Source organism: Liolophura sinensis, chromosome 12, assembly GCF_032854445.1.
Source record: "Liolophura sinensis isolate JHLJ2023 chromosome 12, CUHK_Ljap_v2, whole genome shotgun sequence".
Lineage (NCBI taxonomy): Eukaryota > Metazoa > Mollusca > Polyplacophora > Chitonida > Chitonidae > Liolophura > Liolophura sinensis.
In genome coordinates this window covers 11,734,990-11,762,982 of record NC_088306.1, presented here as the reverse complement: position 1 = coordinate 11,762,982, position 27,993 = coordinate 11,734,990, and the positions used below count along the sequence as shown (strand labels likewise).

Below are 27,993 nucleotides of genomic sequence, written 5' to 3'. Positions count from 1 at the left end.
TAGCACTCGAATCATCCTAATGTACAAGTATATCAGAATGTAAAATTCTAATCATATCATGTCTTTCACAACTGGGGCAAAGTGTTTACTGTAGGTTTTCACAAACTCTCACCAGTGTGCACTTCTTTAGTCTCTCTTTTTTTTTTTGTTTTATACTTAGTTCAACATTTTGTAAGATGGAGCATATTCACATACTTTCACAAGGGAAAGGAATCACAAAACATCAGAAGCGTAAAAAAAAGATTCGTCACATTTTGAGGGAAAGCATTCCACACAAGCCTGTCCCTCACAAATCCCCACATCCAAGAAAGCGGGAAGAGTCACATCTCCATGACAACGCATGGGTTAGTCACATGACCTCGTCTGGCCAATCATACCCTTGACAGCCTGTGTCACGACCCGGTCATCACACTTTATAATAGCCAATTAGAAGCCTGGAGGTAAACACTGAAATGTCTTGGCCAATCAACTGCTGGTAAAATCTCGCACTAGTAGATATGTATTTATGTGAACTTTCACAATTTACACTGTCCATCACAGAACTGTTGAGTGGCCTTTCTAGGCCACGTAGTGATACTGGTTTGGATTGTCCTTGTCTCTCTCCATGTAATCCCTGTCAATAAGGCTCTCAATCCTCTTCTTCAGGTCAGAGGGCTGGCAAAAGAGAAAGTGAAAGTGTTAAAGCAGCAAAAAGGGACCAGGCAGCATTTCAATGCAAACATTGCCACATTCTTCATCTATTCGAATTTTTTTTTTTTTTTTTTTTTTTTTTGGCTCATTAAAGATGAAATAAAAATATAAATTTACACTTTCAATCTTTAGAGTGCAAACTGCTTCTGTCAGGTACTGGTACTAGAAAGCAGCAAACAAACAAACTGTAAACATTTGATCTTATTTGTGTTTATAAGCCTAAACCATGCGGAAAAGCAGGTGAAGGTTTAATAATAAGATGTTCTGGAGATCACATCCAAGAACAATTATAAGCTCATACCTGTTTCATCAACCAGAGATTGTCTGGTTTTGTTCTGAGCTCTGAGCACATACAAATTACTGTGGCTGATTATCTCACCTTAACTGGAAACTTATATCTGGTTATACAGATTAAAAGATATCAGTCAGTGGTTGTAGAGCTCAAGACATTTGCAGATTATCACACCTTGACAGGGAACAAGCTGATTGCACAGCTCAGATATCAGAAGATGTTATCTCACCTTGAGTGGAAACTTGAGCTGGTTATCTCACTTTGACTCGAAACTTGAGCTGGTTATACAGATTAATGGATATCAGCAGGTAGTGGAACTGGTGGTATGGCTCAAGACATTTGCAGATTATCACACCTTGACAGGGAACAAGCTGATTGTACAGCTCAGATATCAGAAGATGTTATCTCACCTTGAGTGGAAACTTGAGCTGGTTATCTCACTTTGACTCGAAACTTGAGCTGGTTATACAGATTAATGGATATCAGCAGGTAGTGGAACTGGTGGTACAGCTCAAGACATTTGCAGATTATCACACCTTGACAGGGAACGAGCTGATTGTACAGCTCAGATATCAGAAGATGTTATCTCACCTTGAGTGGAAACTTGAGCTGGTTATCTCACTTTGACTTGAAACTTGAGCTGGTTATACAGATTAATGGATATCAGCAGGTAGTGGAACTGGTGGTACGGCTCAAGACATTTGCAGATTATCACACCTTGACAGGGAACAAGCCGATTGTACAGCTCAGATATCAGAAGATGTTATCTCACCTTGAGTGGAAACTTGAGCTGGTTATCTCACTTTGACTCGAAACTTGAGCTGGTTATACAGATTAATGGATATCAGCAGGTAGTGAAACTGGTGGTACAGCTCGAGGCATTTGCAGATCATCACACCTTGACAGGGAACAAGCTGGTTGTACAGCTCAGATATCAGAATATGTTATCTCACCTTGATTAAGAACTTGAGCTGTACATCCAGCTCATATTTCCTGTCTAAGTGAAATAATCAGCTATCAGCAGACAATGACATATCAGCAGACTATCTTATCTTGACCAGCAAGTTGTTGTACAGCTCAGACATCAGCAGGTTTTCTCAGTTTGAGTGTTAACTTGAGCTGATTGCACAGCTCAGATAACAGCAGGTTTTCTCACCTTGACAGGGAACTTGAACTGGTTGTACAGCTCAGGCATCAGCAGGTTTCTCACCTTGACCAGGGACTTGGGCCAGTTGTACAGTTCAGATATCAGCGGGTTTACTCATCTTGACAGGGAACTTGAGCTGGTTATACAGCTCAGATATCAGCGGGTTTCTCACCTTGACAGGGAACATGAGCTGGTTGTACAGCTCAGATATCAGTGGGTTTTCTCACCTTGACAGGGAAGTTGAGCTGGTTATACAGCTCAGATATCAGCGGGTTTTCTCACCTTGACAGGGAACTTGAGCCGGTTGTGCAGCTCAGAAATCAACAGGTTTTCTCATCTTGACAAGGAACTTGAACTGGTTGCACAGCTCAGAGATCAGTAGGTTTCTCACCTTGACAGGAAACTTAAGCTGACTATACAGCTCAGATATCAGCTGGTTTCTCACCTTGACAGGGAACATGAGCTGGTTGTACAGCTCATATAACAGCGGGTTTCTCACCTTGACAGGGAACATGAGCTGGTTATACAGCTCAGATACCAGTAGGTTTCTCACCATGACAAGGAACTTGAGCCGGTTGTACAGTTCAGATATCAGGGGGTTTACTCACCTTGACAGGGAACTTGAGCCGGTTGTACAGTTCAGATATCAGCGGGTTTCTCACCTTGACAGGGAACTTGAGCCGGTTGTACAGTTCAGATATCAGCGGGTTTACTCACCTTGACAGGGAACTTGACCTGGTTGTACAGCTCAGATATCAGCGGGTTTCTCACCTTGACAGGGAACTTGAGCCGGTTGTACAGTTCAGATATCAGCGGGTTTACTCACCTTGACAGGGAACTTGAGTTGGTTGTACAGCTCAGATATCAGCAGGTTATGGGACAAGCTCTTTCTTGTTTTCATGATGCGCACAATCGCAGCATCGACTTGATACTGGCGATCCTGGAATACTCGTTCTGTAGTGTTGACATTCTCCTCTTGCTGTAGAAATAACATAAAAAAGGGTAGAAATAACACAAAATAGGTAGAAATAACACAAAATAGGGTAGAAGCTAATCTTGAGCATTAAAAATGTATTACCTATATGCAGGGAAGAGAGTCTTTTGTATCAAAATAAGCTGAAATTCCTTCTACTAACAGATCCCCCATTGGTAACCAGAATGGTTTACTTCGAAATCGGCTGAAAATTCTCATCCCTATATATGTACACGTAAATGTAATTAATCACAAAGACATGCAGCTTTAGATAACCAATCCTAGCCAGAGGCAATGAATTCCCTTTGATATGGCAATCAAAAGATGGCATAAGACAGAGAAGGCCATGACAATGCTCAATACAATGCTAACGAGTAAATAGGAGGTATTTCAATAGAAAAAGTATATCTTAAAATATACAGGTAAATACATTTTGTCAAAAGGCACTGATTTTGGTGGTCATGTTTGAGTGAGTGAGTGCTTGGGGTTTAACGATGTACTTAACAATTTTTCAGTCATATGACGAAGGAATCCTTAGAGTGTATGTAATGTGCCTCCTTGTTGCAGAAAGGATTTCCACCGCTCTTTTATCTAGTGCTGCTTCACTGAGACGACTTACTGAAGGCAAGTAAGCTGTCCCGCCCGAGCCATTATACTGATACAGGTCAACCAACCGTTGCACTCTCCCCATGATGCTGAACGCCAAGCCAGGAAGTTACAACCTCCTCTTTGAAAGAGGTGTGAGGATTGACCCTGGATCTACTGCTCCTGAAGCGGACGCTCTACCTACTGTGATATCCAGGCCAGTCCAGTAAATAGGAGGTTTTTCAATAGAAAATTTATTTGATTGGTGTTTTAAGCCGTTCTCAAGAAAATTTCACTTATACGACGGCGGCCAGCATTATGGTGGGTGGAAACCGGGCAGAGCCCAGCGGAAACCCATGGCCACCTGCAGGTTGCTGGCAGACCTTCCTACATACGATCTACAGAAAATTTCATGTATATCTTAAGATATACAGGTAACTATATTTTGTCAAAAGGCACAGGTTTTGGTGGTCGTATCTTAAGTTAAGACATAAAGAAATTGGTTTGTTTTTTACTCGATGGGTGAAGATGATATCATTCCCACAAAACTGTTTTTTGCAACATACCGTCTCCTTCATCTGAATCTGGTTGATTTTGATGCGGAAAAGTTTGTGCTTGAAATCCTCATTAAACGTGAACTTGTCACCATCTTCTATGTCTTTACCCTGCAAAAAGACAGCAAAAACATGAATGTTTTTACAACGAAACATCAAGAAATATTTATCCATGGCAAAAGCAACCACAGAGGTTCTGACAGTTTGAACAATTTGCCAAGAACTAAGTTGATCTACGAAGAATTCCAGTTCTCCTGTATTTAGTTCACTAAATAATAATTTCTTTTTTCTTTTCATATCCTTTACACCAAGTTTAACCAATATCCACAAACATGGTCATGAGCAGGTGATTCTGAGTGAAAATGGAGAAAACCCAAAAGAAATTTTCAGCCAACCTTTGGAACCTTCAGGAGAACTCTTGCTTTTCCACAAGCCAATGACTGCAACGTCCTTTTTAGTTCCCCTTCCTCTGCAAACCAGAATGTTGAATGTAATTCAGCTCTAACAGTAAATAAACTCTGACACTGAAGTTAAACAATGAAAGCAAATGAGAATGTAACTCCTACATATACAGCCAATCCTAGGCTATACGTATAAACCGACGCCGAAAAGTGCTTTTCTAGAGGCAAATAAATGTCATAAAATACTACTTTTCGAGATGAAACTTAATTTTTCCCATTAAGTTATTATTCTACCTTCCAAATAAACTTCAAAATCTCTTTCCAAGACCAACAGACCTCCAAGAATCAGGCAAAAAGTGGAACATTGTCATGGGTTAAATTTTACGTCATTAATTCTAATCCAGTCCTCTGTTCAAATTCATTTAGCACAAAGGGAATATTGCATTACACAAGAGGCAAAAATCACACAACTTGGGGCAAGTGCATAAAAAAAGTGCATTGCTGCCATCTCTCCCCCCCCCCCCACCCCCCTCCCACCCACATTGCCAGAGACTTACACCTTACCAGCTGTCCAATAAAATCAATGTACTAAAGTTTCACCCACTCCCGGGCCCCCCATGCGTCCTGTGAAACTAGCTGTTTTACCTATGGATGTAGCTTGTTTGATGTCTTCATACACAAACTCCACTGCGTCGTTGAACAATAATAAAACCAAAGTCTGGAACAGAGACACCTGTAGCTCTTTCTTCACCTGGAGAAAACGACAAAATGAAATGAGAAACAAAATAAAAAGTGTTATTTTATTTTCAAGAAAGCAACATTTGAAATTATTACCAAAGTCATCTATGAAACATACAGCATTATGATATCCCAATAGTCAAACTATCTGCACATGACAACCTGGATACCAGATTTGAAAATATAATTATCGACAAAAAACACAAAAAAAAACTTATGTTGTGTCTCACAAATTTTTAACAACGAGGGAAAGGCATTTATAACCATGGTCTAACAGGACTGCAAAAGCTGATCTGAACATTAATATTTCAAAACAAAGAACTGTCATAACCCTTGTCTTACAAGGCTGTTTTGTCGTATAGCTTTCAGGGCTAGGGTTACATTACTTTGCCACGACAAAAAAAACACTCTCATACCTCGTCCCGAAACTCTGCCTTTAAAACACAATGTCCTAAAGTGGGTTGCCACTGTAACTTTCTCCCACTGTGTTTGCTCAGGTAAAACTTCTTGAAGATTTCCTGATACTGGACCATCTGTAACCCATAATCAAATTTTAAGCACACCACGTAAATAATCCGAAAGACTGTCAACCATCACATGCATGTCCATACCCAGGTCTTACTTATTTATTTATTTGATTGGTGTTTTACGCCGTACTCAAGAATATTTCACTTATACGACAGCGGCCGTCATTATGGTTGGAGGAAACCGGGCAGAGCCCGGGGGAAACCCACAACCGTCCGCAGGTTGCTGACAGACCTTCCTACGTACGGCTGGAGAGGAAGCCAGCATGAGCTGGACTTGAACTCACAGCGACCGCATAGGCGAGAGACTCCTGGGTCATTACGCTGCGCTAGCGTGCTAACCGACTGAGCCACGCCCAGGTCTTCAAATGCTAGCAGACATATTGGGGACTGGACACAGCATTTATAATTTGAAACACAGAATAGTGTATGACATCATATGCACTATAAATCCTTTGATCAGTTTTGCTGGGAAAAAAAATTACATGTCTAATTTTAAAATCACATCCAAGGTTATCTTTTCGCAGTCAGTTAGCGGAGGTAAAAACTTGATCTCACTTAAGCGTACTCGCTAATTTAACTGTACCAATGTACCACCCTGTTTTCAAAACAGACTACTCTTGTGAGGGTCCATTACAGGCTCTTCAATACTTATGACCTACCTCTGTTGGAAGGTGAACTTCCATGGGAGGGTAGGTTGGCCAGTAGCCCATGGTCAGGATGTTCACTGTCAGATCAATACCACCAGGGGCATCCAGATTCATCATGTGCTGGAAGAAAGACAAATTAAAAGCTCACTTTCTAATTTGTCACTCCTCTCTCAGAAAATGTCAAGTTAATTTGCTTCATTAGGGATGGTGGTGTCGTTGTTTGTATGTGCTGCCTCACTGGAATGCTATGCTGGAGACACCAGGCATGTCACCCAACCCAGTTATTTTATACAGACTCCATGCTGAATGCTATGTCAGGGGTGTACTTGAGCCCCGTTCAGGTTACCCAACATCACTCAACTTCTGTTAACTCTACCTGAAGTTGAGCCAATGAGTTGAACCAACTTGAGTAGTCTGGACAGGTTCTTCAACTATGTTCAACAACACTCAACACCATCCAACTTCGCTGAATCGAAAATGTGCATGTGTATTTTTTTGTCAACAAGTGGAGTCAAGGTGAGTGAATGCAGCCAATCAGCAGGTGTGTAGAAATAACATGACAGTCTTAAGGCACATGGCCTGGGCAAAATGGCAGCGCCATAGGCGAAAAAGACAAACTAGTCTCATGAGGAGACAGTTTTGTTGATACAGGAGTATGGCCATGGCAATTAGCGCAGCCGATAAACCCATGACACGATTCTTCCGGCTGCTCGTCATTATGTCTCATGCATTGGAGAGAAAGATGGAAAGTTCCCTCCAATTTATCGAAAGTTTGGTAAAAGAAAACACAGCTCAACACACAATTGGACAATGTTGACCTATCTGATTTGTAGTGTGGACGGGACACTCAACTTACCTTGACAGCATTCAATTTGCTGTTGAGTCAACAAAAAGTTTAATGATGTAGGATAGTCTGGACGGGTCTTCAGATTGCCAATGTTGTAGTCTTACACAGAAGTAGCAGTGTAAACCAACAGTAGTACAAAGCATACATTCTAAAGGTAAAATTAAGCTTTATATAGCCTTCAGGCCTTACCAGAGTTCACCAGAGGTCACTGAGTTGTGGCATAAGACATTCATAAACCATTGGATTAATTTACATGTAGATTGGGCAAATGCGGTCACCATACTTTTCTGAAGATGCATTTTCAGAAAATGTATACCATGATGCCTTGCCAGGGTTGTTGTTTAAACTCGTACACTCTCTGTGGGGAGTAGGGGATTACCGGTAGTCGTTCAGTGACAGCTATCCATGCCTACGTCACACCTCAGTGAGCCTCACCAACTTGGCAGGCAGGGAGAGGCGTTACAGACTGCTGGGTTTTTAGGGGTTCTCTTTTTTGGGCCATTAAACAGTTGTAAGACGCTGAGATGGACTTAGTGTTGCGATTTATGTTAAAATGTGAAAAAAACACAAACAACAACAACACCGCGTCCAGGTAGATGGACTAAGCACATGTTTGTAATTACTGGTATTTCAGCCCACATCATTGATGTATGCCTACAAGTCCTTCATTTGACACAATCAGCATTGTGTTGCTAGCGATTATCCGCTAGTTCTCTCACTTTTGAGTCCATATTTATCACAACAACATGTGGTGTGGGTTAGCTGAAAGTTGGGGGTGACAGCCAAAAGTAGACGTAGCTTCATGAACATCACTTTACATGGGGTGTATGTTTTTAATCAATTTACTGCAAGGAAAATACTAAAAATACTTTGCAAACATCAAATGCAGTAACAGCAAGAAATTTTGTACAGAAATCCGTAAATAACTAAGTTGGTGTTGAAGCGTTTGTAACCCGTTGTGATTTTACGACATGGACGCAACTGATACTTGGAGACTATTCCAAACACCATAGGGGTGATGGACCAATCCAAATCAGGTGTTGGAGACTCCTGCTGATCAAGCCAGGCTTCCTTTAAATTAAAGGTTTTATAGCCACATTAAAAATTATACCTGGTTCAAAAGTTTTTTCACACTAAGTAATCATTCATTCACCAATATATGCACCTGTAGACCTGATGGTAATTTGGGAAAGCTGCTTAAAAATATATTATCAGCAGGATACATACAAGCTGTGAATTTTTTGATCCTTGCAATCCCTATACCTATATGCATTTTGCATATTTTGTCTCACCAATGTCCAACTGAACAGTTTGTCAGGATGCTTCAGTTTAATTGAAGCTCGAATGAACTGAGTGAGGTTTCTGAAGGATGCGTGTTAATGGTACCTGTTAGCGCATTTACTCATACCGTGTCATATTCTACATCATTTGTAACTTTTGGCAACACCTTTTGAGTGATTCATAGATAAATACATAGATAAATTTGGCAATTATTCCCTTTACTTTGGACATTTGTTAGGACACTGAATATGTATGTTTAGGACAGAGCCTCACATATCCTGGACCTGCAGATACCAGATGCAATCTGGAATGGTTTGTTTCTTTGTCCGGGAACTGGGAAATCAGGGCCTTTCATCATTTCAGTTGGATCTAACCACTTTTATGAGTAAACACTTTATATACTTTCGCAGCAATATGTACTCTTCAGAGTTCCGTATTCTCGCATGGTCATCCGGTACATAACCAGTGAGCTTTGAGTTAAGGCATTTAAAAGTGTTACAAAGCCCTGTTTATCTAATTTAATTACCTGAATGTACATACATTACTATCTCTTTCTTGAAATACTTGTGGTAACATGTTATAAACTATCTTTTTTAAAGTAATTTAAAAAGGTTGTGGCCCACCACTCGTTCCCCTCCTCAGAGACTAGCTGTCAGATGTAAATCATTTTCCCTCCAAAACAGACACGTGGTAAGTAATAAATGCAAAGTCTGCCTACATTTCGGGCACCCGTGCTTTACTGCCACAGGTTCTTTACCCACATATGTAAGGCAGCATTGTTAATTTAATAATTAAATGGTAATCATCCATGTTCCATTATTATATGGGCCCCATACACGAGTGGGCACGAAGACGAATGATCTGTAGATTCAAGACAATCCTATGGATATAATGCCTAATGCAGTAGGGTGTAGAATGTTCCCCTGTAAATAATGCCACACAACCATCTACTTTAAATATTGTGTATAACATGTCGGGAAAAGCTGGGTTTACACATGTGGACCTGGTCAGGCCTGTATTCCAGCTCGCATGCTGATAGCGCCTGCGGTGAGCGCCCGCTGTGAGCGCCCCACGGGAGACTCCTCCGATCTACCCGCTTACTCTAAGTGTGTCTCAATTAGCGAGTGTCTGTAATTACTGAGAAGGTATGGTATTATTACCATCAAACTATATGAACTTTATGAACTGAATTTCCATCTTTAGAATGGTTCATTTATTTGTTTATATAATTGGTGTTACTCAAGAATATTTCACTCGTGTGATGGCAACCGGCATTACGATGGGAGGAAACCGGGCATAGCACGGGGCGAACCCTTAATCATCAGCAGGCTGCTGGCAGCTCTTCCCACACATGACTGGGGAGGTAGTCAGCACGAGCTGGACCTGAATGCACCGTGAAATGAATGGTGGGAAGCTCCTGGCTCATTGTGCTGGGTTAGTTCTTGGAATGGTTGTACAATCCACACGTACAATGTAACCTACCTGTTTGAAGGCGAGCATGATGTCTTTGGAGAGCTCCATGTCCTTAAACATCCCCTCCAGTTTACTGGTAAAACCTGCCCCACATTCTGAAAACAAATGCAGAAGGTGTGACAAAATATCTGAAACACTTCGACTATATACAGCTAAGTGTCATGAACATAGTACAGATGTAACTAACCAACTATGACATTTTAATACAGTGTCTTCACAAAGTTTCGCTAATGGAAACAGAATTTCAGTACATTCTTATACAAGACTTCCAGAAAAGATGCAGTTTCGGGTGATAAATGTAACGGTACTCAAGTCATCACAGTCTCAAATGAAGTGTTTACCTTGTTTTAACTTCGACAACATGGATTTTTCGGCATCCACTGAGGCACTTTTGCCCACCAGTAACCGTTTGGCAAGATCTTTCTTATAAAATGCTTCAAACACATCTTTACCTGATGAAACAAGAATCATAAAACATAAATGATAATTAATACTGTTAGATTTTGACAATTGACACTAAAATATGAAGATATGATAAAACAACAAATGCTGCTAACTTTGTTCACATCACTTCAGATGGTAAGTTCACACAAACATTTATGTATCTATTTAATTGGTATTTTATGCCTCTTTTGGATCAATATTTCCCTCGTATGATTGCAAGAAGGTTTATGAGTGGAGAAAACCAAGCTGACCGGCCAATTCCCAGTGAACCAAAAAATCCCTTTCATCCAAATGTCCCAAAAGATTCTAATTTCATAGAATTCTAACACTGTCCTATCACAACAAAAAAAAAAAAAACAAAAAAAAAATGTACAAAGGTGCAAGCAATGTCTAACATTTTCATTCTCTTGACACACTTCTGATCTGTACATGCCCCACCTTTTAATTTTTGAGTCTGAGAGCTCAGTTTGCACGAGATTAGGTAACTTATTAATGGAAGTCACAGTCACAAGTCAAGATCCTCATACAGACAGAGCAATTTTCTCAAAATCTATACTCCATGAAGACAAAGGTTAAGACAATGAAAAATACAGGACAAATTTCACTGTGGACCCACCATGTATAAACCTAAAGAGAACCATGATCTTATCCAGCAAGCGCTCTAATTCCTCTTCTGTTGCTTCCTGCAAAACAGGTAAACATTCCATAAATGTATTGGTGCCCATCAGTTGGATTTATATTCAAATTTCTGAATTCTCACAGAATTACCTGGTAAGTCAGTTGTTGTGTAGTGAGTGTTTATGACATCAGCTGACCCTTGTCATGCTGAACATAAAATTAGTTTGGTTTTGTTACTTTGATTGGGCCAATGCGGTCGCTGTGAGCTCAAAGCCAGTTCATGCTGGCTTCCTCTCGGGTCGTAACTGGGAAGGTGGGAAGTGGCCAGCAACCTGCAAATGGTTGTGGGTTTCACCCGCGCTGTGCCCGGTTTCCTCCCACTATAATGCTGGTCGCCATCGTATAAGTGAAATATTCTTGAGTATGGCGTAAAACACCAATCAAATAAATAAAAATTTGATTGGGACTTAAGATCGCTTTTAACATTATTCTGGTCCTAGTAACAGGCTGGACTACCGCTGCTTTTACCTGTAAATGGCTTTTCATTTCAGTTTTATGACACCGAGAATTTGAATTACAGGTACACATGACCTACATACAACAAAGCTTTTAGAGTGCTCATGATTTTACCAAAACACATGTACATACTGACACTTACCTTGTTTCCTGCTCTTAATTTAGAATCCACATACTTAGCTGAAAATATAATGTAGATAGAGATAACAAAAGTATAAAATAAATCAAAACATAAAAATAGCTTTTTCTTTACATTTGTATCTGTTAGCTAATGTGATTGTTGTATAACAACATACTGAAGAATTTTCATATAGAAACAATATTTTTAAAGATAACTGTTGATGGAGAGGCCAAAAAGCCAACAGTGACTTTATAGTACATTACCTATCAGCTCAGCTGGTTTGTTCTGTCTCTGGTTAATGAAGTGCTCAAAACTCTCCTTCATGGAGTTGATAAACTTCTCATTCCTCCCCAAACACACTGATATAATGTTGTCAATCTTATCCTTAAAATCTGAAAAAAAAAAAAGAACAATATCAAATGTGTTCAGTTCTGGTGTTCATCATGAAACCAATGTAATTCTTCAACCATTTCGCACGTTTGCAAGGTGTGTATTTAAGCATACTCTATTAATCTTTGTAGACTGAGAAAGTTATACTTTCTACAAAGCCCCGAAATTGGCCAACCACACCAATGTAGTTTTATCTCCAAAACCTAATCATAAAAGTGAATAAATTGCACTGAAAGATGCTCTTTCAAATGCAAAAAGGTTGAGGAAACACAGTACATCAATTAGTACTGGACACAAATTCAACCCCTCCAAAGTGAACTTTTACAGGCAAATAAAGGTCACAAAATACTACCTTTGGTGCTGAAACTTATATTAATTCAGTACATATTTACTGTAATTCTTCAACCTTTTCGCATGTTGCAAGTTGTTTATTCAAGCACATTCTGAAGGCATTATTCTGTGTGGACTGATAAAATTATACTTTTTGTGCAGCCCTGAAATTAGCCAATCCAACCAATGTAGTTTTCCTTCCGCAAAAATAAAATTAAAAATTAAAAAAGGCTGAGGAATTACAATACTTTAATCTCCCTACTGCTGAATACATGCAGTTCAACGTGTGAGTTAAATACAAACATGCCATGATCGCCATGACAATTCAGTTGTAACAATTATTTCACAAAATACATTTATTATGAAGTCTAGAAATAAAACCATACAGAGATGAGGGGGAACTGGGATATTTTAACAAGAGGCTTATGATAATGAAAAAGTGATGAACATTAGATTTGAACCTACAACTTTAAATGTTTAATGCCTGCCAGTTTTGCAAGCTGTCTCACCTAATAATTTTTGTACCATATCCTTGTCTTTCTCTGGATCACTGTCTGTGTTCACCACAACCATGCGGCCAGTCAGCTGTAAGAGGAAGTTAACATCATCACTTTTATCATTAATTCACTGCTTCGTTAACTAAAGAAAACGTACGAAACATAAATATCACAGTGCTGAACAACATATTCAAGTTGTAATTCTGTCAGTATACATGAACCTGCACATGCTAAAAGACCTAAACACAGCCCTGTTTTAGCAAAACTAGAACCAGGTAAAAGAAAAGCTGATCTATATACTTATGTTCTTTCAGGCAATGTACATAGTCACTTGGGCACGCTAGCACAAAATGACTGAGCTACAATCGATTGTAGGGTTTACAATTTATTGCAAAAGTAAGTTTTTCACAATTCTGCAAAGGCATTAACAGGCGCTTGTACAGTTATTTTCACACTGGTAGGCCAAGGTTGACATACAGGTGGCCTGTATAAACGTACAATGTACAGTTCAATAACTCCCCCCACTCCCCACCCCCAACTTTATTTTCGAAAGCGTTCTACATCATAAAGATTCAGCAGCTAACAATAACCGGTCAAAAAATTCTCACAACATCTTTTTGAGACTATTACATTGCACATCTTTGCAAAGCAAGTAGAGAAGTACTAACTAGTAGTATACCTAAGGCAAGTATTTATACTTAACGTTAATTTCGGGGCCATTGTACATGTTTACAACTGGGTTGACCCACTTGTAGTTTCTGACTGTGCACGGGGGTTGTCGATTGTTAGCTAAGGCTACGATAATGATTCCAGTAACTTACAGTCAACTAAGGCTACGATCATGATTCTAGTAACTTTCAGTCAACTAAGGCCACGATCAAGATTCCAGTAACTTACAGTCAACTAAGGCTACGGTCATGATTCTAGTAACTTACAGTCAACTAAGGCTACGATCAAGATTCTAGTAACTTACAGTCAACTAAGGCTACCGTCATGATTCTAGTAACTTACAGTCAACTAAGGCTACCGTCATGATTCTAGTAACTTACAGTAACTTACAGTCAACTAAGGCTACGATCATGATTCTAGTAACTTACAGTCAACTAAGGCTACGGTCATGATTCTAGTAACTTACAGTCAACTAAGGCTACGATAATGATTCTAGTAACTTACAGTCAATTAAGGCTTACGATCCCTTTGTGCAAGCTGCGCCAGCACCAAGCGGCATTCAGTGAGTCGTACTCCTGATTATTATCTACTACTAAAAAAACAAGCCTCCTTCGTGACTTAGAGGTTCAAGTCCCAGCAAGGCACAGTGACTCAGGAACCTCTCAACAATGCCGTCACCCTGATTTCAAGTCCAGGTTATACTGGCTTCCTCTCTAGCTGTACATGTACACAGGAATGTCTTTCAGAGAGTTGTCATGGGTTTCCCCAAGGCTCTACTTGCTTGCCTCCCACCGAATTGCTGGCTACCGTCTTTCAGAGAGTGGCCACGGGTTTCCCCCAGGCTCTGCTTGCTTGCCTCCCACCGAATTGATGGCTACCATCTTTCAAGTGAAATATTCTTCAGTATGGTGTAAAACTATCAAATACTACTAAATAGTTTGTCTAGATGGGAATTACCTTGATGTAAGTAGCGAAGGCAGAGCAGAGCTCTTTGATGCCATCTTTGACCCTGACAAACAACTGAAAGAGAAGGCTGATATCTGTGACCCGGTTCTCATCCAACAGCTGGTCCAGTCCTGTGGATGAAGTCAGATATAAGAGTCAGAAACAGACGGATGTACATGATCGGTACTTTACCAGGTGTGAAAAGTCACAATTCGATCAGGAAGAAAAAGAACAGCCATGATCGTGGCAAAAAGCACCTCTTTTCACGTGGCACTTTGCTCAGAAGTTTGAAATTATGGTAAAGCTTTTGCAATATTTATAGCATAAAAATGTTAAAAATGATTTACTTTCACTAAATTTACGCTCAGTACAAATTAGGGACTCACATGTGAGCACTAAACACCAAAATTCCCCAAAATGTTAATAATTCATAAACATCTGTGCTTCCTGCAACAATAAACCTCACCTTTGCCTAATATAGAAGACAGGTGTTGTTCCAACAGTTGCTTTTCTACTATAGCAATCAAAGGTTTTCTGAAATGACAATACACCAGATTTTATTTCTCAGCAACTACAGACAGACTACTAAACTAAGATGTCTCCATCAGCTAGTCCATACTTCACTGCATGGCCACCTGAAAGCTATCAAAGCCAAAATGACAAAGACTCGACTGTCTAAGATTAACTAATTACAAGCAGAAACCAGAAAAGTTGACAGTCTGCATAAAAATTCAGATACACAGATTTGAGGATGAACAAATCCACATAGTTTCGTATTTCCTCACCATTACATCTAACTCAACAGCATATTATAAAAATAAACACATAGATTTGAACTTGTTCTTATTCACGATGTCAGCTGTAATGTGCCCATCTTCAGCCTGTTATTTTATGTATACATACCTTGTGCTTTGATCCAGGTAGTGTAACAGCCTCTCCGTCTCTTCATTCAGCCTCTTGTCGACATGAGTCAGATAATTCCGGCACCTACAACACGCAGTTCACACTTTGAATACTACATGTCACTAGTGACACGTACACCAACAGGCTGATTTTTGACGTTTCTCAACAAGCAATGCTTCACACAGCGTTTGAACATTACTAACTTGCATTACATGCTACTTAGATAAGAATGTTCAGATATAACACGCTAATCATGATTCTATGTCGACAATTTGGCAACTGAAGGTGAGGAAAAGTAAAATAAGCGTATCATCTTACTATTTTACACATCTATAGCCAGGTATCTGAGACATAGAAAGTTCATAAATCAATCAATTGAATACCCTTACAGACTGAAAATTTTGCTCACAAAAATGCATTTTTAGAGGTAAATATACGTCAAAACATAATTTGGTGCAGTAACTTACATTTTCCAGTGGAATACCTTATTACCTTCCAAACCTTAAAGCACCTATCTAAAAATCAACAGAACTCTTGGAAACCAGGAAAAATTAGCAACTTCATCACGGCCAAAATACCAGGTCACTTAGCGTTTACAAATTTGTGTCTTATTAAAAGGGAAAGTCCTTACGTCTCTCTCCTGCATGAGCCTCCTTCCCTCTGCCGCGTACAATCTGTCTGTTGCCTCCAGGAACTTCTTCTCAAACGCCGACTGATATATCTACACAGAAACATGAAAAATGATATGACTTTACACAGACATTCATAGCTGCAATAAGATGTACATGTATATCATACATTTTTAGAAACTGATATTCTCACACTGATAATACACGCCTAACTAAAAACATGTCCATGGATCATGTACAATGGCCACTTTGAAACTGTGTCCAGTGTGCCTGTCTTCTTCAGTGACACCTTAAGATGTGGTGTACATACCTGTAAATGTGACAGAATTATCAGCAGACTCTTCAACAGGTGCCCATCCAAAGTCTTCCCATTTCTCTCTCTATCTACCTGGCTTATACATGTAGCTCTTATCCCTGACACCTTAAAGTGTGGTACAGGAGTACATACCTGTAGATCTGACAACACCCTCAGCAAAAACTTCAACAGGTGCCTGTTCACAGCCTTCCCATTTCTCTCTCTCTATCTACCTGGCTTATACATGTAGCTCTTATTCCTGACACCTTAAAGTGTGGTACAGGAGTACATACCTGTAGATCTGACAACACCCTCAGCAAACTCTTCAGCAGGTGTCTGTCCAAAGCCTTCCCATTTCTCTCTCTATCTACCTGGCTTATACATGTAGCTCTTATCCCTGACACCTTAAAGTGTGGTACAGGAGTACATACCTGTAGATCTGACAACATCCTGAGCAAACTCTTCAGCAGGTGTCTGTCCACAACCTTCCCATTTCTCTCTCTATCTACCTGGCTAATACATGTAGCTGTTATTCCTGTCACCTTAAGATGTGGTGTACATACTCGTAGATCTGACAGCATCCTGAGCTAACTCTTCAGCAGGTGTCTGTCAACAGCCTCCCCGTTCCTCTCTGTCTACCAGGCTTATACATGTAGCTGTTATTCCTGACACCTTAAAGTGTGGTACACGAGTACATACCTGTAGATCTGACAGCATCCTGAGCTAACTCTTCAGCAGGTGTCTGTCCACAGCCTCCCTGTTCCTCTCTGTCTACCTGGCTTATACATGTAGCTCTTATCCCTGACACCTTAAAGTGTGGTACAGGAGTACATACCTGTAGATCTGACAACACCCTCAGCAAACTCTCCAGCAGGTGTCTGTCCACAACCTTCCCATTTCTCTCTCTATCTACCTGGCTAATACATGTAGCTGTTATTCCTGTCACCTTAAGATGTGGTATACATACTCGTAGATCTGACAGCATCCTGAGCAAACTCTTCAGCAGGTGTCTGTCAACAGCCTCCCTGTTCCTCTCTGTCTACCTGGCTTATACATGTAGCTGTTATACCTGATACCTTAAGGTGTGGTACACGAGTACATACCTGTAGATCTGACAGCATCCTGAGCTAACTCTTCAGCAGGTGTCTGTCAACAGCCTCCCTGTTCCTCTCTGTCTATCTGGCTAATACATGTAGCTGTTATACCTGATACCTTAAGGTGTGGTACACGAGTACATACCTGTAGATCTGACAGCATCCTGAGCTAACTCTTCAGCAGGTGTCTGTCCACAGCCTCCCTGTTCCTCTCTGTCTACCTGGCTTATACATGTAGCTGTTATACCTGATACCTTAAGGTGTGGTACAGGAGTACATACCTGTAGGTCTGACAGCACCCTGAGCAAACTCTTCAGCAGGTGTCTGTCAACAGCCTCCCTGTTCCTCTCTGTCTACCTGGCTTATACATGTGGCTGTTATACCTGATACTTTAAGGTGTGGTACACGAGTACATACCTATAGATCTGACAGCATCCTGAGCAAACTCTTCAGCAGGTGTCTGTCCACAGCCTCCCTGTTCCTCTCTATCTACCTGGCTTATACATGTAGCTGTTATACCTGATACTTTAAGGTGTGGTACAGGAGTACATACCTGTAGGTCTGACAGCATCCTGAGCAAACTCTTCAGCAGGTGTCTGTCCACAGCCTCCCCATTCCTCTCTGTCTACCTGGCTTATACATGTGGCTGTTATACCTGATACTTTAAGGTGTGGTACACGAGTACATACCTATAGATCTGACAGCATCCTGAGCAAACTCTTCAGCAGGTGTCTGTCCACAGCCTCCCTGTTCCTCTCTATCTACCTGGCTTATACATGTAGCTGTTATACCTGATACCTTAAGGTGTGGTACACGAGTACATACCTGTAGATCTGACAGCACCCTGAGCAAACTCTTCAGCAGATGCCTGTCAACAACCTCCCCGTTCCTCTATGTCTACCTGGCTTATACATGTAGCTGTTATACCTGAAACCTTAAGGTGTGGTACATGAGTACATACCTGTAGATCTGACAGCATCCTGAGCAAACTCTTCAGCAGGTGCCTGTCAACAGCCTCCCCGTTCCTCTCCTTCTCTATCAGCAGCAGCAGACCGTCCACGGTCCTCAGCTGGACGGTGTTGTGACTGATAATGTGCTGACGAAACAGGTCTAGACCCATCTCCCTGAAGGGCAAACATCAGGTGAGAGAGTAAAAGCAGGGCAGTGATGATGGGGAGATTGTTCACCATGTAAAATCCAGCCTGTAGTCAACTTACCTCAGCTGTCACAACTATTTTATTTATCATTTATTTGATTGGTGTTTTACACCATACTCAACAATATTTCACTTATTATGGTCCAGCATTATGGTGGGAGGAAACCGGGCACAGCCCGGGGGAAATGCACGACCATCCGTAGGTTGCTGACAGACCTTCCCACATACAGCCGAAGAGGAAGCCAGCATGAGCTGGACTTGAACTCACAGCGACCGCACTGGTGACAGACTCCTGGGTCATTACGCTGCACTAGTGCGCTAACCAACTGAGCCACCACAACTATTTTAATGATCATAGTGATCTTGAATTAATATGAACTTTATAAAAACACATGAGAAGGCAAGGCTGTTGTAATTATAGTATCATCATTTCTAATGTTGATCTCCTGCGGAATTATTTGACCTTATTTTACGTTCTTTTTACCTCATGCTCAAGGATATTACATTAATATGACACTGATAAAGTTTCTGGTCAGATAAAATTAAGCTCTGCCGGAGGTAAACCCCACATCATGTCAGGTGCCACACAAACCTTCTCACTTCAAGCAGAGAATAGATTTGATGATGTGACAAGTGCTCTAACACTTTCCACTTTTTGAAAAATATGATGAGTGAATGAGTGCTTGGGGTTTAACGTCGTACTTAACAATTTTTCAGACGAGCAAAAAATATGACGAAGACAGTAATTCTAAGCTTTTTCAAAACAAAAACTCTATGTGGAAGTTTCTTGGATTTATAGCCTGGAAGGGAAATCATATCCAGGCTGTATACACATGGAAATGGATGGATATCTGGTAACCATGACAACTGCGGGAATGGACAAATGTGAGTTGCTACACAGTCATCTGTGTATCCACCAAAAATTAAAACTGTATGTAAAAATCAGAGTTATGGCCTGGACACGAAATCATACCTATTTTTATATAGTGTACATAGGGAAAATGGCAATCTGGTAACCATGACAACTGCACAAATGGCCAAATGTGAGGTGCGACACACCATCATCTGTTTATGTATATATCCTCAAAAGATGAAAAGTCTACGCAGAAAGCAGAGTTCTAGCCCGGACACAAAATCATACCTATTTATATAACATAGCTAGAAAATCTCATTACCATGACAACCATGGGAATGGACAAATGTGAGTCACGACACATCATCATCTGTGTATCTATGTATCCACCAAAAATTAAAACTCTATGTTGAAAACTTGTAGTTACAGCCAGGTCACAAAATCATATCTATTTATATAGTTTGCAATGGCAATATGGTAACCATGACAACCATGGGAATGGACAAATGTGAGTCACGACACATCATCATCTGTGTATCTATGTATCCACCAAAAATTAAAACTCTATGTTGAAAACTTGTAGTTATAGCCAGGTCACAAAATCATATCTATTTATATAGTTTGCAATGGCAATATGGTAACCATGGCAACCATGGGAATGGACAAATGTGAGTCACGACACATCATCATCTGTGTATCTATGTATCCACCAAAAATTAAAACTCTATGTTGAAAACTTGTAGTTATAGCCAGATCACAAAATCATATCTATTTATATAGTTTGCAATGGCAATATGGTAACCATGACAACCATGGGAATGGACAAATGTGAGTCACGACACATCATCATCTGTGTATCTATGTATCCACCAAAAATTAAAACTCTATGTTGAAAACTTGTAGTTATAGCCAGATCACAAAATCATATCTATTTATATAGTTTGCAATGGCAATATGGTAAGCATGACAACCATGGGAATGGACAAATGTGAGTCGCAGCACATCATCATCTGTGTATCTATGTATCCACCAAAAATTTAAACTCTATGTTGAAACTTGTAGTTATAGCCAGATCACAAAATCATATCTATTTATATTTTGCAATGGCAATATGGTAACCATGACAACCACGGGAATGGACAAATGTGAGTTGCGGCACATCGTCATCTTTGAATCTATGTATCCACCAAAAATTAAAACTCTACGCATAAAACTGATGGAGTTATAGCCTACTGGCGGGGGGGTATAAAAATCAGTCACAGTGACATTAATTTGATACTTGAGATTCTTTGCAACTCACCATATAGACAATACAGAGTTGTTCTGTAGTACATATGTCCGGTCCAAGTAAAGAAATATACTCCTGATCATTATCTACAAGCAGAAAACATGAAAGATGACATATGGCAGTTTCATACCCACACATATATGAATATTGTAATATAACATGGCTGTGAAAACATCACATGTTTACGATGAATTATTCACATCATAGTGAATTGCGTTATCCTTTGATTGCTGGATACAGACTTTTTCAAAAAAAAAAAAAGGCTCATATCATTCACCTTAGTTTTCCTTTTTCCTTCCTTATGAGTTGGGATTTCATAATGTGAAAAAACAAATGTAAATCTTTCAGCACAATTATCACAAAGCTGCCCTGCTATGTCATGAAATGAGACTATGATGGCCTAGCAGACAAAGACTTTCATTTAGAGATTTTAATTACACATACCCATAACCTTTGTGTAGTAAAACTTACCATCTGTCTACAGTGAGCTTGCCAGCAGCTATCCATCAACTTCAGGTACTGTTCATAATGAGTGGTATCTGTACGCTTTGTCAAGGTCTTTTACCATTTCTGATTGGCTAGTGTTAGGGATATGCAAGCCCAGGTTATTTTTATGCCAAGCTGAAGTTTAGGTATGTCAGATTTATTTATATGTTTTATTCTGCATTGCTCAGTGCTTATTAACAGATCAGGATGCATTTTGTAAATATCATGGCCATCGAATAAAATTGTACACCAACAACAGCTTTATAGCGCAAACGCTACATTTGATCCTGGCTACATGCCAAGATGTATCATGTCCCCTGGGAAAATAATCAGTAGCTCTTAAACACTGTGGTTTAAAAAGGATATCCCAAGAACTGTTCAAGATTTGACTTCACAAAGTTTTCACAGATTTTTTTCAATTCATCATAGAGCATAGCCGACATCTTATGAGAACACATGTTTTCCACAGCCTGCAACCAAACAACATCATATTAAAAACTGATCTCAAATTTGGCGAGGCAAAAATCACAGTTTATATCCTCCACAAAATTTATAACATTGGACCAAAAGTTCTTAGGTGTGATATACAGATATGAACACCAAACTGGTGAAAGACATGTTGTCTTCAACGGAAGTCACATGTAGACTGTGCAAACAGTCACAAAGTGAATACAAATCTACAAAGGCCTTGTCCATAGCCAGATTTGAACCCGCACGCAATGTGTCCTAGCGATTGGCAGGCTTGGACAATTACCACTCAGCCACAGTCCTCTCCCTATGTCCTAACTGAGCATATCTCAATTTCACTACCTATACCATACTCATGGCCAGTTACATATACATATACATATATATATATATATATATATATATATATATGCATTTGGGGAAACCAAACAGAGCCTTAAGAAAGAGTCTGGTGCAAACCCTTTCCTAGGTCAGAGCCTCATAAATGACATACAAAAACTGGAGTGGTGCTACAGGGAGTCTAAACAACTTTACTGGTGTGGAACAACTGGACTTGTGACAGCTTTAGTTGCTCAACTCGCTCGTAGTTGACATACAACGGTATTTAAATACATATTATACATGTAAATACCTATAATACATGTAAATACATATTATACATATAAATACCTCTTATACATGTAAATACATATTATACATATAAATACCTATTATACATGTAAATACCTATTATACATGTAAATACATATTATACAAGTAAATGCATGCTAAATATTTCCTCAAATCAAGACTTCTGACAGGTCTTCTCATAGCCAGTTTATGAAATAAGCCACCTAATATAGTTCCTGTATGCTAAGAATCATGTGAAAAACACCTCTTTAAATGCGAACAACACTGACAAATGTGCATACCTTGTACAATTCTTCTAGGCTGGATTTGATGGAGTGGCTGGTGTGGATAGCTTCTACAGCTTCCTTCAGCTTCTCCAGGGTCTCCTGTTGGAAGTTCACAGGCAACTTGGGCTTTTCTGTGCAAAGGAAAGAAATACAATTTCTAAAGTTAAAAGTCTTCAAAACATTACAAAATCACAAAACCGGATAACTGTATGCTGTTCATCAAGCTGGTAGAATGATGAAGTATTTTTCTTTACCTTGAATGACTACAATTTACAAATCCCTTGACAAACATGTGAAGTTGCCGCTGTTTCATTGATCAAGGGTTTGACTGCCTTCCTATTCAATAAACAGCTCAGATATAATTTATTGATACAGTAAAGATCAAATCACAAAAAAGCCACACAACCAGTGGTTTCAATTACCAGACCTGGATCAGGTGAGATTAAATGTCAAGGCCAGAATTAAACATCAGTAGATTCAGGGGACAACACTTCAGGTCAGGGTCAAAGATCAGTAGGTTCAGGAGACAACACCTCAAACCAGGATCAATCATCAGCCGGTTCGGGGGACAACACCTCAAACCGGGATCAATTATCAGTAGGTTCACGAGACAACACTTCAGGCCAGGATCAATTATCAGTAGGTAAAGGAGACAACATCTCAAACCAGGATCAATCATCAGGAGGCTCAGGAGACAACACTTCAAACCAGGATCAATCATCAGGTGGTTCCGGGTACAACATCTCAAACCGGGATCAATTATCAGTAGGTTCACGAGACAACACTTCAGGCCAGCTATTTTTTATGTTATCATGAGGTTCAAAACACTTCAGGCCAGGATCAACTATCAGTAGGTAAAGGAGACAAAAGGTTCAAGAGACAACATTCCAGGCCAGAATCAATCATCAGGAGGTTCAGGAGACAACACTTCAAACCAAAATAAATCATCAGTATGTTCAGGAGACAACACCTCAGGCCAGGACCAATCATCAGTAGGTTCAGGAGACAACACCTCAAACCAGGATCAATCATCAGGAGGTTCATGAGACAACACTTCAAACCAAGATAAATCATCAGGAGGTTCATGAGACAACACTTCAGGCCAGGATCAACTATCAGTAGGTAAAGGAGACAAAAGGTTCAAGAGACAACATTCCAGGCCAGGATCAATCATCAGGAGGTTCAGGAGGCAACACCTCAAACCAGGATCAATCATCAGGAGGTTCAGGAGACAACACCTAAGGTCAGGATCAATCACAAGTAGGTTCAGGAGACAACACCTAAGGTCAGGATCAATCACAAGTAGGTTCAGGAGACAAAACCTCAGGTCAGGATCAATCACAAGTAGGTTCAGGAGACAACACCTCAAACCATGATCAATCATCAGGAGGTGCAGGAGACAACACCTCAAACCAGGATCAATCATCAGGAGGTGCAGGAGACAACACCTCAAACCAAGATAAATCATCAGGAGGTTCATGAGACAACACCTCAGGTCAGGATCAATCACAAGTAGGTTCAGGAGACAACCCCTCAAACTATGATCAATCATCAGGAGGTGCAGGAGACAACACCTCAGGTCAGGATCAATCACAAGTAGGTTCGGGAGACAACACCTCAGGTCAGGATCAATCATAAGTAGGTTCGGGAGACAACACCTCAGGTCAGGATCAATCACAAGTAGGTTCAGGAGACAGAACCTCAAACCAGGATCAATCACAAGTAGGTTCAGGAGACAAGACTTCAGGCCAGGATCAACCATGAGCAGGTTCATGGGACAAACCTTCAAACGAGGGTCGATCATCAGTAAGTTAACAAGACAGGGCTGGTTTAGAAAATGTTCCACGGCCTGCTATTTTTTATGTTATTTAAAGTTACCTGCTACAGTTTTCATATAACCTGCTGTTTTATTTTATTATGTTTTATTACATGGTCAAACAAAGAAATAGACTACATGTAAATGTATGGGATGTTTTGTTTTGTTTTTTGTAATAAAAAAATAAATTAAAAAAAAAATCTTTGCTAGTCAAAGTTTTTTAAGACGGCTATTGTCCTTGGGTCTGAAGGGCTGGGCAGTGGGTGTCTGAATTGCTGCAAATGTCCACCTTTTGCGAAAAATATCAGACTTATTAGTACCGATACTCTGATGTGTTCTGTCTAGCCGAGTCCTTCACCAGCTCGACAGTGGCCTGTATAAGAACTGTGAATATGGGAGAGGTGATTACACAGAAATGAGCACAATGTGAGAATAACATGCCAAAGTTAAGAAACTGTCAAGCATGGGAAGAATTGGGGGGGGGGGGGGGGACAAATCACTGCGATACTGTGTAAATCCTGAAAGTGTTGACTACAAAAGCTGCAAGTCTCAGACGCTTACATGTATATTCAGAGTTTCCGAGTCAACTAAAAATACAGCCTAATAATGAGGCCATAAAATACATGTATAACCACATTATGAGTCATCTATAAACATGTGTTCCTCCAGATGTCCATGTAGATGTATCCGTATTTATACCAACAACACAGGATAATACGAGAGAAGCAAATACTGAATGTAACTCCAGCAGCAGCAGACACAGCCAGATAGTCTAAAAATAGCTCCGTCGGACAGGCCTTGCAAAAACAATTTAGCCAACTGACTTACGACTGTGTTGACAAACCACAAGACCACCTCAATCAACAACAAAGGTAGTAAACAGTTACACCTATGCATCATTACCTGAACAATCGTGCCTCTAAAGGACTCATATATATAGCAAGCTAATCTCCAAAGCACATATTGTGCTACCAGGTGATTTAGATAGTCAAAAAAGGCACATCAATAAAAATACAGGAACACATTATTTCAAAAGAATTACTTTGGGGATACCATAAACAGTCATTATTATACCAATATTAAGGGTATTCCTGCAAACCAGTCTGATCCATACCCCTACACAAGTACATGTATAGACAGGTCTGGCTTTAAAAGGAGTTGGTGTCCAAGTGTGCATAACATTCACAAATGGTGTATTTATGTTACAATCCTTTTTCTTGCGTAAACTTTTGGATTCAAATTTACATCAACATGTGAAGTTCTTAGTTTGGCGTCCATGCCCCTACTCTATTAGGCTTGACGCGAACTATGTGTCTGATTTAGACATATTTATCTGTAGAATGACAGACAGAATAGGGTAAGAATGTGCAGGTGTGTATGCCACATAGTTCTGTCCCATGCACAACATCTGAACACTTATCAGATGCCAGCTTTTTGGGAGTTTTGAATGGACATAAGAATTTGTGTGGAAATCAAATTGATAATGGCACACAACTAAGCCACAACTACTTTGAACGTTATGGAGCTAACATATGTACCATCATCGCAAATGTCATCAGGTCTGAAGCTGAAAATGCACCCCTGCACCTTTCAATGGGGACTCATTGGCAAATAGCAGTGAGTAGGACCCTTACACCATTTTACTGACATAAAATGTTCCCCAGCTTGGCAGCTCATCATGATGATAACACTTTATATACAACAACGTTACAGTAGGAGCTGTCATATTTTAACAGTGTAGGTCAAAATTTTTGACAATGACTGAGGTACTGCTTCACCCTAGTGCCGCCTCACAAGATTTAAAAAAAAAAATATGCTGCCTCTCATTTAGCCTGGCCGTTGCTACAATTACACTTGACATAAAGCAGAGATAACAGGAAAGCTCACCCATGACCCAGGCTTTTCCCACTTCATCCCTGTGACTTTATAGGAACAAAATATCTCCCATTTGCTCACCTGAAAAGGCTTCTTGCCACAATGTTATCACTTCCACAAATCCACTTCCATTCACAATACCACAGGCACCCATGGCAAAAGAGGCATGGTGCATGTCTGCTATGACACAGAATTTGAATTGTGAAAGTGATCACATGGTGAAGAGTGGCCCATTCAGGTGAGACAGTAAGAGATATTTTGTTCACAGTGAGTTACCGCAACAATGTGGGAAAACTATGATTCAGGACATGCTTTCCTGATGTTTCTCCTTGATGCAGTGTGCAGCTACAGCAACTCCCACAGTGAGGCAATTTTGAAAAGTGTGGGGTTGAGTTTGTAAACAGGGTGGCATGCACAATGATGATGCAGACATGTACGTTAGCTCAGTAGCCACTGGAACTGTTGCAGCCATAACCTATTCTTTAATACTGCTGGCTGGCTACATAACTGGTATAGCAAACTGCCTGGATTGAGTAAAGATACATTCACTGTGATATGAAAACCTGAATACATGAATTGAAAACAGCTCTGTTTTATTTTGACATGTTATTGTATTTATCTGGGGTAATTCCCACATCAACTGTTGCCTGTGCATGTAAGCTAGGCAACCCGATTCATTATAATATTTATATACCAATCAGCTTCCTTAGGACTCAACACAGGACTAAAATCTAAATGCAATGATCAAACATTACACACATAATCCAACTGAGCAAGTGTCGCGGAGTCTTAAATCAAGTACATATCACAGTATGTTATAAAACCACCTATAAAATGGTTACCATATCTACGCAGTAGATATCATCCACATGGTCTCACCTTTGAAATTTTTGATAACTAGCTTCTTGATAGCCCCAGACTTGTTGTTAGACAGTGGCGAGGCATGTCTGGCAATGCCATTACTGGGATTTAGGGCGGAAAAGTTCGCCCTTTTAGGCGCATCAGTCATTGTTGTTGTTGTTTGGCTCTCGTTTTCCAAATGTTCTCGAGCCCTTTTGCTCGTGGAGGCGAAGATATAATTTTCACTGAATTTGCGTTTTCTGCTCAACGGATTCTCTTCTCGCGTTGACGAATCTAAGATTGGGGCTTTGTGTACTTTTGAAAGAGGCATGCATTACGATTAAGGCCTCTGGCCCACACAATCACGGAAAGATATCACACAAACACTTGTCAATCTTTCCGAATTTCGTCTTCTTACTTCCCATCAAGATGGCGGACTGCAGCGACACCTATGACAAGGGGGCATAACTTTTTTCTTTCCTGATGTTTCCATGCTGGCTGTCCGAATCTGTTTAATATTTTTAAATAGCATGAAATCAGTTCAACATACATGCCTACGATAAAACAATCCCAATGCAAACATTTTCATGATCATTGATGAATTAACCCAGCGTCAAAACTGGAAGGTAATATCCGAAAGCTTGTCATGGGTTCGAATCCAAGCCTCGCTTAGTGACGCATTCAGTTATGATTAATACAAATATCATAA

At 40.1% G+C, this 27,993-nt stretch overlaps 1 protein-coding gene across 1 annotated transcript; it reads right to left on the bottom strand.

Moving 5' to 3' along the window:
- Positions 1–2: 2 nt before the first annotated feature.
- On the bottom strand, positions 3–27,707 carry LOC135479095 (cullin-4A-like). Its single transcript, XM_064758817.1, is given in 24 exon segments — positions 3–654; positions 2,956–3,108; positions 4,254–4,352; positions 4,637–4,710; positions 5,288–5,393; positions 5,797–5,913; positions 6,567–6,674; positions 10,165–10,250; positions 10,497–10,607; positions 11,216–11,282; positions 11,876–11,913; positions 12,118–12,246; positions 13,084–13,159; positions 14,698–14,816; positions 15,152–15,219; positions 15,589–15,662; positions 15,664–15,672; positions 16,220–16,309; positions 18,568–18,730; positions 20,916–20,989; positions 21,375–21,444; positions 21,756–21,859; positions 22,769–22,884; positions 27,324–27,707. Coding segments are annotated over 24 exon segments (2,439 nt in total). The 5' UTR covers positions 27,616–27,707; the 3' UTR covers positions 3–558.
- Positions 27,708–27,993: the final 286 nt, after the last annotated feature.